Genomic DNA, 17,471 nt, shown 5'->3' on the forward strand with positions numbered 1-17,471 from the left:
CACATTCATGGGACAGCTTGCCCAGGGGTATATTTATTTGAAGATTTTATTAACTGTTTTAAAGCTGTCTACACGGTTTTCAATACAAAGTAATATAGCTTGACAAATGTCTGCAGAATTTCTGGAGTCTGCTCCTTTCTTTGCCCATTCAACATTTTATAATTGGCTAGAAATGTGTTAAGTTTTGCACTCATGATTTGATTTTGTTGATTGAAGTATTACACATTTCAACAGGCAACAGAATACATAGAGCAGTGAAGCATGGTTTAATGACATTTGGAATGTCCCCACATATTGGAACGTCCCCTACAGCTGGGCACCGTACAACTATTTTTTGAGAACCTCGTGAAAAAGAAGTTTCTTGGTAAACTGGTAGTGCAGAGTAATCTGCTGGTAGGGCAGTGTAACTGCAGGGAGGAAAGCACGATGGTCAGCCATCGATTAAAGGAAGCCAAGAAGGCAGGCAGTCCTGACTGAGCATCAGAACCAATGTTCTCCTTCTCATCCCTAATGAAGCACCCTCAGTCATTCCAGATTCTTCTACCTCATTCTGACTGACAAGCATCTCTATCTCCTTCTATAAATAACAAAAACACTAAAAATATCCTACAGAAAGTATTTTTGTAATAATTTCACTCTTGCTTCTCACAGCTGTGGAATGCTCTGTACTTAGTGAAAATACCTCATTATTCAGCTAAAACAGTTCACTCTCCAAAATACAGGTCACCATAGCTCTGCTTTGGGCTGACAATTTTAGGAAGTGTCCCCAAATCCACTGGCAATTTGAGAACAAGCATCCCAAAGCCTCATGATTTAATTAATATGATGTGATCTTTTTTTTTGTTAGGGCTCTCAATAACAGGTCATATTTACCAACTTTGCTAATCTAAGTCAGTGATTTCTGAAGTATAGCAAACCATTTTATTAAGGATTTAATTTATGGACTTCATTGGTAACATAATTATTTGAAAAGTAGTTAAAAATACTGTGGAATAAATATACTAGAAAAATTATCATGAGTGTTAATTATAATTTTAAATTACATTTACACTCAAGTTGCTATGAACTACAAGTACTTTCAAAGTTTATTCACTCTAAAGTTACATTTAGGGTCAAAATATCAAAACCCAACTATTTTTTATAGTCAGTCATATTACTTTTTATAATGAATCAGGTTTAGTTTTTATTTACATTTAAGTTATGCATTCTTGCTTTTAGCCATATCACTTTGAACATAATCCTACACTCAAACACTAGTATTTATATTAGTATTAAAGTATTTATATTATTATTACAGTGTATACTAATTAATATTTTATTAATAACACATCCTTCACAGGAGTGATTTATTAAAGAGTTTGCAAAATCAGACACTACATTGAATACAAACTACATTTGTTCTTATCAACATTATAGCCAATATTGCAAATTCAAATATCTGCTGTCACAGCAAAATCCATTGCAAATAAAAATCCAATGTGAAAACAAATATTTCTAAGGACTTCTTGAATGATAAGGCTGTGATTATATATTAAACATGGAGAAACCTGCAGTACTTACAACAGCTTTGGAAAGGCATCACCATTTGAAGCCTACAGCTCTCAATATTCTGAAGAATCTAGTCTTGGATATTATGTAGCCCTTAAGGACAGAATTATGTATGGTCTTTACAAAAAGTCAGCAATGAAGCAAAATTTAAAAAATCAGATTTTTTATATTATATTTACATTTTTGTCCCCTTCATTAAAGAAGAAAGTTCTTAAGGGAAATCTATTTTGTTATGTTTAAAAAATACATATATCATTAAAATCAAATTGTTTTTCCCTCTATAAATAGCATGTTCCTCACTAAAACTTCACTTGACATTTGACTGTTATTTTTTCATTGATGACCAGTATGTTTACAGTTATGAAGACACACCCAACAAAAATCATTATGATCAATTTAGATGAGCTACTAAAAATGCAAACATCGCTCAAGCTCAGAAGGTTTCCCAGAAGCTGATGGACAGAATGCATCCATCCAGTGAACGTGAAACTCTCAGAACATGGTTCTCCAAGATGATGTGATACTGTTGGTGCAAAGCAGAGACAGAAGGCATTGACTGAGCAGTTAAGCACAGGAAAAGGTAGAGAGCAACTGCTCATGGAACAGCTTCAGCCTTTGTGTGTGTCCTTTCAGCTGAGTCCAATATCTGATACCTACTGTGACCAAACCAGAGGAGATGGCAGCTGTTGCCCACCCTGGTGTTGAACCTCAGTGAATGACTTAAATGACTGCTATGGATCCCAGGAAACCGAATGTGAGAAAGTCTGCTGTTGGTACAGCAAGGAGGAGAAAAAGATCTACATTGAGGACTGACTTCATTTCTGACTTCATTTCTCACTAGAAATAAAAAGGATGAGAAAAATCCAACTTTCTTTTAAAGGTTATCAAAATATGAACATATTTTCTAACTTTTTTTTTTTTTTTTTGCATCATTGCCTGCACCATGGTACATGCAAAAATTATCCATGATATCATGTTTTGAGATCGATATGCATGTAACTTACAATAAGCAATACTTACAAGAAAAGCCTCTGAATTTTTTTTCCCTATTTTGCGTCATCTGAGACTTAGGATATTGTCACTAGCTACATCTATTCTTAAAGGACAGCTAGCTTATTTTCTGTGGTACTGACCATCACATCCACAAAGACAGAATCATCGTTAAACTTGCAAACACATCATAAACATAAGATTTTTAGATTAATGACAAAATATTGCCAAAAAAGTGTTGATAAAGATTGTGTATATATATTCTACAACTCTTTGAGACTGAAAAAAATGCATTTAAATAAAAAAGACTTTTTTTTTCCCTTGTAAATTAGGAAGTACTTTGGTACATGTCACAGTACTGGGCTTTTCTGATTATTTCAATGGCATTTCCTCTGAGTTTGCCTCCTGTGTGTTTTTAATACTGGACAAATTAAGCTCTAAAACAGATATTGATGAGAGAAATTTCTTGAGAAATGAGGAAGAAGGAGACTTATAAAAGCTGCAGTTTGAAGAAGACTTTAAAAACAGCAAATCCAGCCTCTTTAACGAACATTAAAAATTATCTAATTCCAGCTGTATTTGTGCTATTCCAGTGGCATTTCTGTGATGCCAGAGTCAATTCATTATACAACTATTTTGTATTAGAAGTTTTAGCTTTATAAATATTATTTGTTTTTACTCTTCCTCATTTTTACTATTCTTATTTGAAAATATAAGTCCTGGGGTTCACAAAACGTCTGGATGTGGTACTTGTGGACATATTTTAGTGGTGAGAGTGGCAGTGCTGAGCTAATGGTTGGGTTCATGATCTTAGATCTTCATGATCTTCTTCAACCTTAATGATTCTATAATTCTATGAAAAAGTTCCATCAGTTACCAAACTAAACCAGATGTTTATTAATAGAAAAATACGGCCAAAAGAAAAAAAAAAACAACAATTTCTTTTTAGAAAAAGCATTTCTAGCTAGCAAGATTATATTCTGTTGCAGATGACAGAAATTTCATTTTGCAAAGGAACTCAATTTTTTAAATGCCAGTTTGTTTATAGAAGAAATGAAGGTATCTAAATTATAAAAAAAAAATGCTTTCACAAAGTGGAAAATAAAAATGGTTGACTGAGCTCCGTAATATGCATTTCAATTTCATATTTTCAAAAGGAAACATTTTATTTTTATCCAGAAAAATTGCTTACAGACAACTTTACCTTCCTTTTTTCTATCTCTCTGGGCTGTGTTTTGTGGCATGTGTTAGAATAATGATGCCAATCAACAAAATATTAATATTTATCCAATTACTCAACTGAAGCACGTGATCATTCCTCAGTAATCATAGGAGGGTTGTAATAAGGATACATATATATTTATATTGAACACATTGCAAATGTATGCCAATTGACAAAATGGAAATGGTTAATACAGATATGCTGAACTACCTCTGTATAAATTTGGGAGTTACAAGAATGAGCTACTGACAAACTGCATGGGTTAAACCTCCTTGTTAGAACAGCAAACTGCTATTGCTATGTCAATAGTCAATATTACAAGACAGTTTCTCAGGGAAAGTCAGTTTCTGTAAAACATGAACAGTCAGTTTATTCTTTAAAAACATTTTGTAGATATTTGAAAATATCACTGAAAAAATGCTTTGAAGGAAAAAAAAAGGTTTTATAATTCCTTAAATCACACTTTGAGACTCGGACATTTTAAAATGTTTCAATATTGAAGTCCCTTTTTTTTTAAGGATACCAGAGCTCTAAATTCAATTGGTATCTGTGATTTGTCCTGAACCTGAACAGAGCCTACAAAAAGGATAGAGTGAGAATATTTACAAGAGCATGGACAGGATAAGGCAAAATGGCTTCACACTTACTGAGGGAAATTTAGATTAGATATTAAGAAGGAATTCTTTATTATGAAGTTGTTGAATCACTGGCACAGGTATCCCAGAGAAGATGTGGATGGATGTCCCATCCAGGGAAGTGCACAAGGCCAGGCTGGATGGGGCTTTGAGCCACCAGGTCTAGTGGAGGATGTCCCTGCTGATGGCAGAGGGGTTGCAATGAGATGAACTTTAAGGTCCTTTCCAATACAAACCATTCTATGATTCTGTGATTTCCCATGGATTAATTTTTTTTTGTACTGAATCAGAACTTTAGCCTTTTCATGGCTTCAGGGACTTATTGCTGCCTTTTTTTTTTAAAAAAAAAAGTGAAAAACAGGATAGCAAAAATTGCTTATCCAGTATTGGAAAGCTAGAAGAGTTAGTAACTACCATTTGCACAGAATTGAATATAAAATGACAGTAGTTTGTCAAGTGCACAAAAGCTTTTCCCTTGCATCCCTAATTAAAAATATACCTAGCTGAAATCCTCCATATGATTCTGCCCTGAAATACACATAAATTATATTCTTCAATGTGTACATGTTGTCTTTTACCTAGTAAAATGGAAGCAATGTGTGATATCTAAATTGACATCACCTCTTCCACTTTTATCACACCCTCTCTTGGGAAGAGCTGTGCCTGGCAATGTTTGATGAACAGCACAGACAACACTGAAGTACCTCAATAAAGAAAAATTAAAAATAAATCAGAGTTAATTTTACTAAGCACAATGTAGGTGAGAAACCTTCTCTATTTTTAATGCTGAACAATTTGAAATAGGATTTTCCCAGATCTCCTTTTTGTTTGATCCAAAAGGTAGGATTTCTGGCTATGTTACTCTAAGCATAATTCAGGGATTCCCTCAGTATGATCATACACCATGACTCTTGATATGATCAAGAGCAGTAAACATAACGTGTAATAGGAGGTTTATTTCAGGCAGGAGACTTCGTTCATGAAAATAGTATTTTCCAAAGCAAAATTTCTGAACTGGAATATTTTTTGGTCCAGATATCTTAATTACCACCAGGAAATACATAAAACAAAATCAACCAAATCCTTCACCTTTTTGACTAGGATTATTTGAAAACATAATTCTTGCAAAGGTTAAATACTTTCCCTAAGCCTACTCCTACCCTTGTGGCAACATTTCTCTTCACAGAGAAAAGAAAGGCACAACTTCCCAAGGATATTTTATGGGAATCACAGTGAGGAACCTCAGAGAAAGAAAAACCAATTCTTATCTCATTTGCTGCTCCTCTTGTTGTGCTCATGTGGGAGGTGTTCTGGAAATTATTTAACCGAGGTGACCAATTCCATCCCCATGTGTGTGTGTTGGGACTGTCAGGGGACAATCACAAGATTTTGTGGAGTTGAGTGCTTGTGCAGTTTCAGTTTAGATGTATTGTAATATAGTATAGAATAATATAGTATAATAAAGTAATTAATTTGCCTTCTGATATCAATGGAGTCAGATGTATCATTTCTTCCCTTTGTCGGGGTTACCCTGAGTTTACAATATACCCTCATAACATACTACTTTCATAACATAATAATCACTGCACCTAATTTGCAGTGCTAATACAAAACCCCTCAACTTTTCATTTCTCAACAAATTGTGCATGCTATTCTCTTCAGCTGATAAAGTGACTTGACCTCTAGTACATGCTATCACAAACTCACCCATTCCTCTGACTTGAGAGCCCACAAATACCCTACCTGAATGTACTTGTCCATGAGATAAATCAGTTAAATAGTAAAAAAATGTAAAGATTGCATACTTCCATGTACCATGTTCAGGCATCACAAAGTATTCCTAAAATTTATATTATATTTTGTTATTGCAAAGCACTGTACACGTTACTCTCTCAGATTATTCCCTTTTGGGATTGAGAACTGTGAAAACACTCCAGTTTCAACAGTTAATCTTTGAGGTCTGAAGAGTCAAGAGATCAAGGTAAATAAATCTGTAATATTGGAAAAATTATTGAACAATTTTTTTTGCCTTAGTTTCAAATGCTTAACTGCTTGAGACTTAAAAACAGACAAGTACCTTGAAATGTGCATGTAGAGCATAAGACTAACTAGTGAACCTTTCACTAGATGGAAGTCATTGATTTTATAATTTAGAATAATTTTGTAAAAAGAATAACAGTAGAACAGGAAGGAGAGGGTCTGGATTCAAAGGTGGAGAGAAGGAAGTGGGAGGCAGAAAAATACTTACTATTTTTTCTCGCACTGCTTCCACGTGGTCAGCTCCTGGCAAAGGTGCTGTTTGAACAGGAATTTCTGCTTCCTGGGCTTTTTCAGCTTTCAAAACCTCTTGTGAAATCCCAGTTGTCAAATCCTCCTTCTTAACATCTTCTTGCTCCTTAGCCTGCATTCCCTTATAAGGCGCTTCAACTTCTGCTTTCTCTTCAGAAACATGGCCTTTAATCTCAGTTGTAATTTCTGCCTTTTTGTCTTCTGGATGTGGTGTGCTCTTTTCTGGGAGCACAGTTTCTTTATCTTCTTCCAATGTGCTTAGGGGTATCTTTTGGTCTGCAGTTGTTGCTGCAGGAATTTTATCTGCTGAAGGTGTCTTAGAGAGTTTCCCTCGCTGAAGTTTTGTTTCTTCTTTTTGACCTTCCTCTTGGATTTTATCCACCGATGAAGTTTTCTTAAGTTTTTCATGTTGAAGTTTTATATCTTTCTGAATTCCATGTTGGATTTTATCAACTGAAGCTGCCTTTGGCAATTTTACCTCCTGAAGTTTCGTATCTTCCCTCTGAGCTGCAGGTTGGATTTTGTCAGCTGACAGTGCCTTTGCCATTTTCATCTGTTGGAGTTTTGGGTCTTCTTTCTGAATTCCCTGTAAAATTTTGTCAGCTGAGGGTACCTTTGCCAATTTTGCCTCTTGGAGTTTTATGTCTTCCTTTTGAACTCTCTGCAAAATTTTGTCAGCTGAGGATGTTTTTGCCAGCTTTGCTTCTTGGAGCTTTTCATCCTCCTTCTGAACATCCTGCAAAACTCTGTCATAGGAGGCTGTCTTTGTCAATTTTGTTTGCTGAATCCTTGGGTCCTCCTTCTGAGAAGCAAGCTGGATTTTATCAGCTGAGGGTGTCTTGACAAGTTTTCCCGGTTTAGGTTTTCCATCTTCCTTTTGAATTCCTTGCTGGATTTTATCAGCTGACAATGTTTTTTCCAATCTCCCCTGCTGAAGTTTCGGAGCTTCCTTCTGAGTGCCTGGTACTTCTTTTGGCTTTGCTGCTGCTGGAGTGGGAGGTGTGGAACTCTTCTGAGGGGAATGGGAGACAGCAGGCACAGGACGTTTCTGAGGAGAAGCAGCTGGTTTGGATGTTGGTTGTGAAGGGCCTGTTTTCAGAAGTGGCACCTTGCCCATATCTCCAAGTTGTCCTGACATTGCCCTTTGGGTCTGGCAGTTTAAGCACAGCCATTCCTGTACCTGTGACACAACAAACATATGAAGTTACTTATTTGAAAAAGCAACAATAAAATCATACAGTGTTTTCAGCTGATACAGTGAAATTCTTTCCATCTGAATGCTATGTATCCTGGTGTCGCAGACATCTTTTGTGGAAAATCCTTTCCGTAGGATTTTTCCTCCTGAGAAGCTGAGAGGCCTCAGGAACAAAATGTAAACAATGATTATCTGCTGCTGTGGAATGCAGCAGGTGCATCTGAGATTGGTCTCGTGTTGTTTGTAATTAATGGCCAATCACAGTCAGCTGGCTCAGACAGACAGCCAAGCCACAAACCTTTGTTATCATTCTTTGCTATTCTATTCTGAGCTAGCCTTCTGATGAAATCCTTTCTTCTATTCTTTTAGTATAGTTTTAACGCAATATATATAATAAAATAATCAGCCTTCTGAAACATGGAGTCACATCCTTGTCTCTTCCCTCAACCTGAGACCCCTGTGAACACCGTCACATCCTGGTAAGTTTTTTATTTTCTTTCCTGCTCTTGCAGGAAGCTCCATGGCACCATTCCAGAAATGGAGCATATCAGGTTCCAGAGAGCTAAGATGAAAAAATATAAAAAAGGCACTGTGAAAACTAACAACAACAACATTTTTCCAAAGCATTGATGACCTATATATGCAGTTTGCTGACATATTTCTAACATATATTTCTTTCTAAAGCCTCTATAATCTATCGTTAGCTCCCTATAATTTTGCTAGCCTGAGAAAAAGGGAACCGACTGGCACTCATGGCTGTGTTTCTCTCAGGAAATCCTCTCTTGAGGCTTTGTACAGGTATCTGTATAAATTCATTATGGCTGTAACTCAACAGGAAGATCACCTCTCTGCTCACTTTACTGCTAAATCCCTGCTGCACACTGGCTCCTTATACTTTTCTTCCCAAAAATCAGAAAAAGGACAAGTGCTTCTATCTGTGCCTAGCCAGTTGCCTAGCTACTACATGAGAGGAGTAATCACACTGTTTCCAGTGGGATTTAGTTCATAGTTCCTTTAAAATAGCAAAAGAAAATTTTGAGCACAGAAAGGCACCGAAAGGAAAGAAAAACTGTCTCTTCTGGGTACTAGAATAGCTAATGAAGGTTTACTTCACTAGTGCAATATGAGCTTCACTGGTGGACAAGTGGTGTATAATGTGCAATAAAATCTACATTTAAAAATAGCTGATCAGCAATTTTTATAAAAGTGATATATAAATTACAAGAAACACAGATGACATGACAAAAATCTTAAGTAAGAACAGCTCAAATGGGCTAGTTTTATGGAAATGCAACTAAGGAGAGGCTATTGGTTAAATTTTGGTTAAGGCACAAGCAAAGCAAGAATATATGCATTTCATTCAGGTCACCAAAAAGTTATCTTGTGTATTTATTATTCTACTTTTATAGAAATCACCAAATTAGTGAGCATCCTAGTAATTGACACAAAAACATTTAATAATAGTACCCAATAATATTGTCCCAATAAATGCAGTTTATCAGCTGAAGCAGTAATCTCCCCTAACACTTACTATATCCTCTGCAAATCCAAGCTGAATGTGGCTCTAAATCAGACTATTAATTATAATTAAGGTTTAAATTATTTTCTGTTGAAAAAAGCATTTAAACATGATCCTTCAGTATCCATTATTCTCCTCCTTGGGAGTTAAAGCATTCCAACCACACATCCTTTGTTGAGGAAGCACTAATTAAGAAATACAATTTATTTTTTTAAATGAATGTGCAAAATATAACTCCTTTTTCTTGCAAATATTTATTTTTTTATGGGTTTATCTGGAATTCTTAGCACAGTTTCCTCTCTTTTCCTATAAAACTGTATTGGAAGCCATTCATATGTTGTGTACTGTATTTTATAAATTTAAAATAGAAGCAATGCTCCAAGAAACAAATCTGCCCCACAGAAAATCATTTAATTATTATTAGAAGTCTGAAATGGACAAAAAATGCTAGATAAGATGTAGCATAAAAAGACTACTGAAAAACAGATCTGATTTCATATTAGCTTTGATTGTTTTCTCATAAAGTTTGTGAGGATCAATATAAAAACGTTGGCATATAATTATCATAGGTTTTTTTTTCAATTTATTGGAGGGCTGAAAAGATTTTAAACCCACAGAAAGGGGGTAGATTTTGCTTTATCCATTCAGTCTGAAAAACGCTCCTTTCCCAATGTAAGCAGAAATAATGCCATTATTATTTGTGCTAATATAGCCTCAGTCAGCACAGGGCATGAGAATAAGACAGTACTTGAATGTATTAAGCTTTTCAGAATCTAGCCTTAGCCATCTTCAATTACATAAAAAACATAATGAAGTGGTTTCTGCCATGAAATAATCCATAGTTTAAAAAATTGCTGGTATACTGATATTCTCTATGAACATGATAATTTATGCTTTAAATTCACATGTTCTTTTTGCAGTGCCATTTGTTCGACCTATTTTTTTTTTTTTTTATTTCTTTATATCCAGTTTCTAGGGCCTCTATGTTTGTTTCTTTTCAATCTACATTTGGAGTACATCTACACTTGGCTCTCCTATCTCTGCTGTTGGTGCAGATTCCATCTCGTACCTCCCAGCTGCAGCTACTCACTGCTCATACACTTGCTCCTTCTCAGATTCATCATCACTTCCCTTTCCCTCATTTAAATCCTTCACAGACTCCATTCTCTGGATGCCTATAACAACTTCTGCAACTTTAGTAACAGTATTTAGTATTTAGTTACCCAGTCACTGTTTCCACTGCTTGCTGTCTCTATTTACTGTCTTTTCCCTGGAGTAAATTTCTGCAACTCAAGGGCTATGCTTTGTGCTGAGCACATGGTAGAACTCTTAAAAAGGAAAATAATGACAATTAACATGAAAAAAGGAATTTGATGATTAGCAGATTGGTAAAATGCACTAAATTTTATCAAAAGATGGAACTCCCAGACTTGCCTCTCTGCCATAATGGTGAATGTGATAGCAGGGAAATAACCTGGAATTGTCCAGATATCCAGTGATTTAATGAAGCTTGCCATTGTCCTCTTGGACTTCTTCTACATCTGCATCTATTTACCACTTTGTTTTTTAGTGCTGCTGCATAAGCACTGCACATACTACTCCCAAAGCTATGTGTTTCATATAATGGTTTTTCATTGCTATGCAGATATTTGGTCACAAAAGAATGTACAAAAATCATCTTATAGCACCAGGCCTCTAGCTCCTGATTCTCTGTCAGAATGGTTCTCTGTAAAATCAAATTTTGTACCATGAAGTCATATGCCTCAGTCTTAGACTTGTCTTTTCCTCAGTTAACCCCGTGCCCTTAATGCAAGATTTTCCCTAAGGCTACCTCTTCAGTTAGCCTGTCAACCCAAATTTATTAGGAGTTGGGAAATGGACATCATCTTCTTTTAGCAGTCTTCACTAGATAAATCTTCTTAGTTCCTTACAGAATTCTTCACACCCTTTGGTCCCTGAATTGGCCATAGACATTATGATTGGCACTAAAGTGATACAAGAGCTTTAATACCCTGAATCCACAGCTCTCCCTGGTTTCAGCAACCCTTACAACCCAATATTGCTGAGCAGAGCAAAACAGCATTGTCTCAATGCTCTCCTCACACGGTTTTGTAATAAACAAATGCCATTATGAAAAGGGCACACGTCTAACATTCATTGTCAATGTCTGTTTTTCAGTCATCAAGCAAGAGCTCTGCCCTGCTTGTTACAGAATGGCCCCTCCTGCAAACTAAAGGAGTGAAGGAACCCTTGAAAGGCTCAGCTCAGACTTTCAGGTGTCTGATTCAAGGCCTAGGCTGGTACAGCACAGCTGAGAATCCTCATCTCAGTTTTATTGAGAAAAATGTTGCTGAGATGGTATTTTAGAGAAAACCAGGCAATAAAAGAAAACTTAAAAAAAAAAAAAAAAAAAAGACTAAAGCCACATAGTGTCACAGGAAGAAAAATTCAGGAAGAAATACACTGACATGAAGAGGCACAAAGCCAAAAGGAAGATACAGAGAAATGGATGGTAACAACCCAGCAAGCACAAAGGTTGGCTGATATGTTCCAAGGAGGTGGAGAAGTTGCTGCTGTCTGACCTGACTGATGACTCTCTGGCCAGCAGACACTATCAAAAGGGCTCGCTGAGGTGGTGAATATGTTAATATTAACAACTCTTCATTGGTATCTACCTGCTGTGTGTGTTCATCCACAAATTGCTCTGTGCTCCTCAAGCCTGTGCATCCTCCTTGCTGTGTTTGCTCTGCCTGTGGTAGACATTGCCTGACCAAAATGCAGAGGGAAGGCTACATTCCCATCTAGAAAGGGAATGCTGGCCTCAGCAGTTCTTTGGGGTGTGTGATCTACAAATTCAAATCCCACACAAACTGAGGACTTAGATCTCCTACCTCTAGAAGAAATATTCAAATTGCTAGATCTACATATAAAAAGTTACCACCTATGCCACATAGATTGATAGAGAAACATAAATATTCAGAGCATGACCACAAAGACTGTAGATCTGGCAGAAAAAACCCCACAAAAATAAAATACTAAAATCCCACATTTTCTCTATCTAAATTGTGTTAGGCACTGTCTAAATGAAGCCAGTTTGGCAGAGACAGGGTCCACAGTGAAGCCTCTATGGCATCCAGAATCAGAAAAAATGCAGATAGGTTATCACAGATATAGTGTCTGTGGAGGTCACAGGCAGTTTTCCAGGCTCATTCTTCTGAATTTAAACATCAATTTTGTCTAAAATGTCACTTAGGAACTTAAACTTATTTTTGGATTCCACCTCAAGTGGAGAAATGATGTGCAAACAAATGCTTAGTCAGATGGTTGATTTTTGGAGAAGAAGTTAGAAAAATGTGGCTAATTTAACCTAGGGAAATGAATCTCACAAATATTACTTATATGGCAGAAAAGGTATATTGGCTGCAAACCAAATGGATATTAATGGTCCACAGACAAATTTAGCTTTAAAATTATAACACCTTCCTTGCCAGTACTGATTTGGAGTTTGGAGTAGAATACAATAGGAGTGTGGTACAGAGAAACACATTTAATTTCAATATGTGATGTGATTGCCAGCAAAATCACTCAATGATTCATGGAATCTTACCAGTTTTAACAACTGTATTTCTGTAATAGTAATCATAAGAAGAATGTATTATATCATTAGCATTAAATAGATTCACAAAATTCAGTCGACTTTAAGCATCAAGGTGTCTTCTAGCCACTAAAGAGAGATCATGGAACACCCCAAAAACTGATTCAGATGAATTTAAAGCATCACACAATAAAAACAAAACAAAACAAAACAAAACAAAACAAAACAAAACAAAAAAAAAAAAAAAAAAGTAAAAATCCCTGCAGAATAAAGAATTTTCTCAACAGGAGGAAGAAGGGATTGCCTTTTCAGTTTAAGAATGTTTTTTTTTATTTGCTAAAGTTGCAACCAAGATGAAATTGTTTTCTGAACAATTGAAAACAAAATACCATCTTTTATCTTTTCCTCAAACAAAGAGTTTCAGTATGTGATTGAGGAAGTCTAAGTTATCTCAGCTTGTATTATTGTTACTAATTGATATAATTAGCTATAAGCCATCACAACTATGAAATAAGTTATTTTCAATGATCTCTTCTTCTTCCACACCAAGTGATAAAGTTTTAAATACTGCAGCAGATCAGAAAAGTAGACAGGAATTGGTGTTTCCCATGTGTTAGGAATTACCTTCTCCTTAATTCAATAGGGTTGGGACTGCTGAATATTTCACTCCATTATGTACAGATGAGATACAGAGTATGACAACACAAAGATGACCTACTTCTTCAAGTGATGACAATTGTGAAAAGTGTGTACCCTTAGCTTACTTCAAGATATATCTCAGCACCTTCAGAAAAAGCTCAAGTTTTGTGTTTTTACAGCAACTGCTCTGTTGTATGGGAATTTTTATTTTAGCTATTAAATTTAATACATAATGGGATTTTTGTGTGTATAGTGTCTGTGTATACTTTAATTTCCCTTAGTTATTTTGCTGAAATCCCTTAGAGGCTTAGAATTATGCTGTGAATGCACAAAAATTTATCCCTGGTGTATATACACCATTACTGATGCAAACAAACCAAAACTGTGGAAAAATAACTTTTCTATTGAGGAGGGGCCAGCATCACTGTAATTGTTTTTACTCTGCATCTAACTGCACTGTGATATGTTTGTTGCTTTTTTCATGCATCATTATAACAAGATTGCTAAAAGCCCTCCTGTATCTGTATTGGCAGGCTGTAGGGTTGCTGTTGCCCAAAACAAAGGCATGACCCTTCCTCCTCAGTTTTACACAGAGAAATTCCCATTGAGCACTTAAGTACTCCTGGTGACCACTTCTGTTAGTGTGTCAAAAACGACCCCAGAGAAGGAAAAAACAAACAAAAAAAAATTGATATGGGCATCATTCAAAGGACAACCTTTTGTTTATAAAACATTTAAGATATTTTTGAATACTGACTTCTACAATGAAGTACACATGAAAATCAACTTTCTCTCCTTACATGTCAATGACTATACAGTTGTCTTATTAAGCAGTCTTCTAATCTGCAAAGTCCATCTCAGAGGGGCTTTTGTATTATTTTTGGTTTCTCATTTCACTCACAAAAGCCACTGCAGATTGAGAATTTACTGGCAGGATAAGAAGATAACAGTTACATTAATAAACATATTTCAGTGTATATCTGACAACCAGAGTCAGGTAAAAATTGTTGCAGCAACATTCTCTTTCCCAATTGGACAGCTAAAAAAATTTCTGTTTGTTTGCATACATATCAAATGACCACACAGTTGTGCATGAGTGAACAGCAGCATGTGACCTCTATTAATGCTATTCTTAACTTGCTTTGATAGAATGGTAGTGCCTGAAGATTTCTGTAGGCACTTATTTCTTTCTCTATGGACAAAGAAATCCAAGATTGTGTTAGTGTCTGAAGTCATAATTTTAAGGTAAAAATACAGTTTTATTACATAGTTATTTTATAAACCAGTTTAGTCAGAGCTTTAAAAATGTTAGGCTATTGCAATCCTTCTTGGCCATATGTAGATTTCGAGAAGCCTCAATGCGCTCCTTTGTACCCTTTATTACAACAGTCCCAAAGAATAAATGTTTTCTGTGCCTCCTAGCAGCTGAATCACAATTTCCCACAAACTGGTCAGCAGAATACGTGAGTATTCCCATCCCACCATAACTATTATGTGTTCTGAACTGACAAAATGTCCAGTGTCACAGATGGCACTAAAACAACAAACAACACCATCCCCTGAAGATTCTGTGGTCTATTCAATTCTGTGTTCAATGCTGTCCTTTTACAGACAGTGTAGAGAAAATTGTTTCTGTTCAAAACCCAGATCTTAGCTATGGAACTAAGTTCCAAAGCAAAAAGGAGAACTGTTATTTTTTATTATATCTCACAATATGTATTTAGTTATAAGCTGAAAAAGCAATCTTTCTACTTGAACCTTAATGGATCATATATATACATATACCTTAACCATTCTTTGTAAGAACTTTTTATTTTGGTCATCCCCAATAGAAATACAGAGACAACTGATATACATCATTGCTCTTAAAAGCCATTTTGTATTTTGTTTGCTCTTGCAAATAAGATAATCCTTAAAATAACAATGCAGTTCACCCCAAAAATATGCTTTTAAAAACCAAAATTCTCTGCTAAGAAAGATTGAAATGTGTGTCTTTTGTCCCCATTTTACCTAATAATGCATTAATTTTTAATGAAGAATCTGTATGCTTCATGTGAAATGCTATCAACTGAGATGTAAATACTTAAAGAAAAAAAGCTGATTTTTTTAATTTTTGTTTTTTAGTCCTAGCTCCATCCAGTCTCATCTAAACTACATTATAAATACTTAACTGAGGACCTAAATTTATGACCCCAGCCACTGAGATTCACTCACCAGGCTGTGGGACCTTCTCTCCTGATATGAACAGTGTTGGTGGCCTGACTGTTGTATCTATTCCTGATTAGGGAGAGAGCCTGCAGCAAGCTGTGCTGCACATAGACCTCACCTCAAGGACTGAATGTGAGATTTGTTCAGAGCCTACACTAAAGTCCAAAGATAAACCTTTCCCAAAATAGCAGCCTGAAGAAAAGACCTAAATCTGTAATCTGATATTTAAATAAATGGTCTGATATTTGAAATCTCTAAATACCTGAAGACAGTTCCACTAACTCTTTTCCACTTTTCAGTTTGTCTCTTCTGTTTGAATCTTTTAAATCAGAATCACAGTGTACATATCTGTTTTATCAGTTATTTTTATTTTACCTGGCTTTATAATTTCAGTTTATTGGCAATGGTTTGCATATAATGCTTGCTTTCAATGTCATGTGAAAGATATCTGAATCCTTTAGGTGCCTGAAAAATTAGGGGGAGAGGCAAAGAAACGAGTTTACCAAAAAATGGGGGATAATTCATAGTCAAGGCAACACTCTATTCTCAATGAAGAGAACGCAGGTCCAGCAGAAAGGGAAGGAAAGTCCCTTACCTGGCTTTGGAAAATTATATTAATTATTAGCTACAGATACAGGAAGAAGTTTGCATGTAATTGATTTTTCCAATCTGCTGGCAGCTGCCATGGCAGTAAAGAGATAAAAGAAATAAACAAAGGAAATGGATGTGACACCTGTGCAGAATGACCATGGCTTTGTGTGGTATGGTACGTGCTGAGAAGCACACAGGCCTTCCAGCAGCTTCTGCAGCTCTTCCCAATGGAAATCTCTCCTGAACACCCAAAATGAGGAGGTGAAAACCAAACTGCCCTCCCTGCCACGGGCAGTGTGCAGAGATGGCAGAGCACCACAAAGCCACTGCCTGCTTTGGCAACACAGGAGCAGAATGACACCTTATCAGCAGGTGTGACCATTTTTACTGATAAGAGGCAAATTCCCAAGCCCTGAGGCAACGCAGTGCAAAGTCTGGGGAGAGGCAAGAGGAGGGATGAGGTGCAGGTGCAAAAGGGAGAAACACAAGCTTTTTAGCCTCTTGGCTTCATCCTCTTTTGAGGCTGCTGCTGATCAGCTCTCAGGGAGACTGTGGTGACACGTTTTAAGCGACAATAATCTTTTTCTGTGTGTTCCACTCATTGTTTTGACCTTGCACTTTCCTGCCTACAATTTTTCCTTTGTGCCACCACATAAAGAAAATATTGGAAAAATTGTCAAAAAATGGAATGTGCCTTTTAGGCAGCAGGAAAATCCTGTCAAAAATTGTAGCTCGAAAATGTGAGCATGCTGTGTTCTTCCACAGTTTAGAAAATATGTACAAGAAGAATTAAGAATAAAATACTTTTTTTGGGAAACTTCAAACCAATATTCATTAAAAATTCTTAGTATTTTGTAAAGAAATATGAGTGCAATCTGTTTAAAAGTAGAACATACTGTGATGCTAGAATATGACTTAAAGCAGATGTTTTCTTGGTGTTTAATGTGCAAATAAATCCTATATACTCCAGCAATCACACATAATAAGCTCAAGTTTACTTTCAAGAGACACCATAAATTATGCAAAGAAAATACCAAATA

At 36.0% G+C, this 17,471-nt stretch overlaps 1 protein-coding gene across 8 annotated transcripts in view; it reads right to left on the minus strand.

Moving 5' to 3' along the window:
- The window catches only part of PCLO (piccolo presynaptic cytomatrix protein), a 323,800-nt gene that overhangs the window by 172,583 nt on the left and 133,746 nt on the right, over positions 1 to 17,471 (minus strand). For all 8 annotated transcript variants that reach the window (XM_063155629.1, XM_063155626.1, XM_063155627.1 and 5 more), the window contains exon 4: positions 6,644 to 7,864. In XM_063155629.1, the coding sequence (XP_063011699.1) occupies positions 6,644 to 7,864 (1,221 nt within the window). The remainder of the gene's footprint in view (positions 1 to 6,643; positions 7,865 to 17,471) is intronic.

This window comes from Melospiza melodia, chromosome 4 (assembly GCF_035770615.1).
Source record: "Melospiza melodia melodia isolate bMelMel2 chromosome 4, bMelMel2.pri, whole genome shotgun sequence".
Lineage (NCBI taxonomy): Eukaryota > Metazoa > Chordata > Aves > Passeriformes > Passerellidae > Melospiza > Melospiza melodia.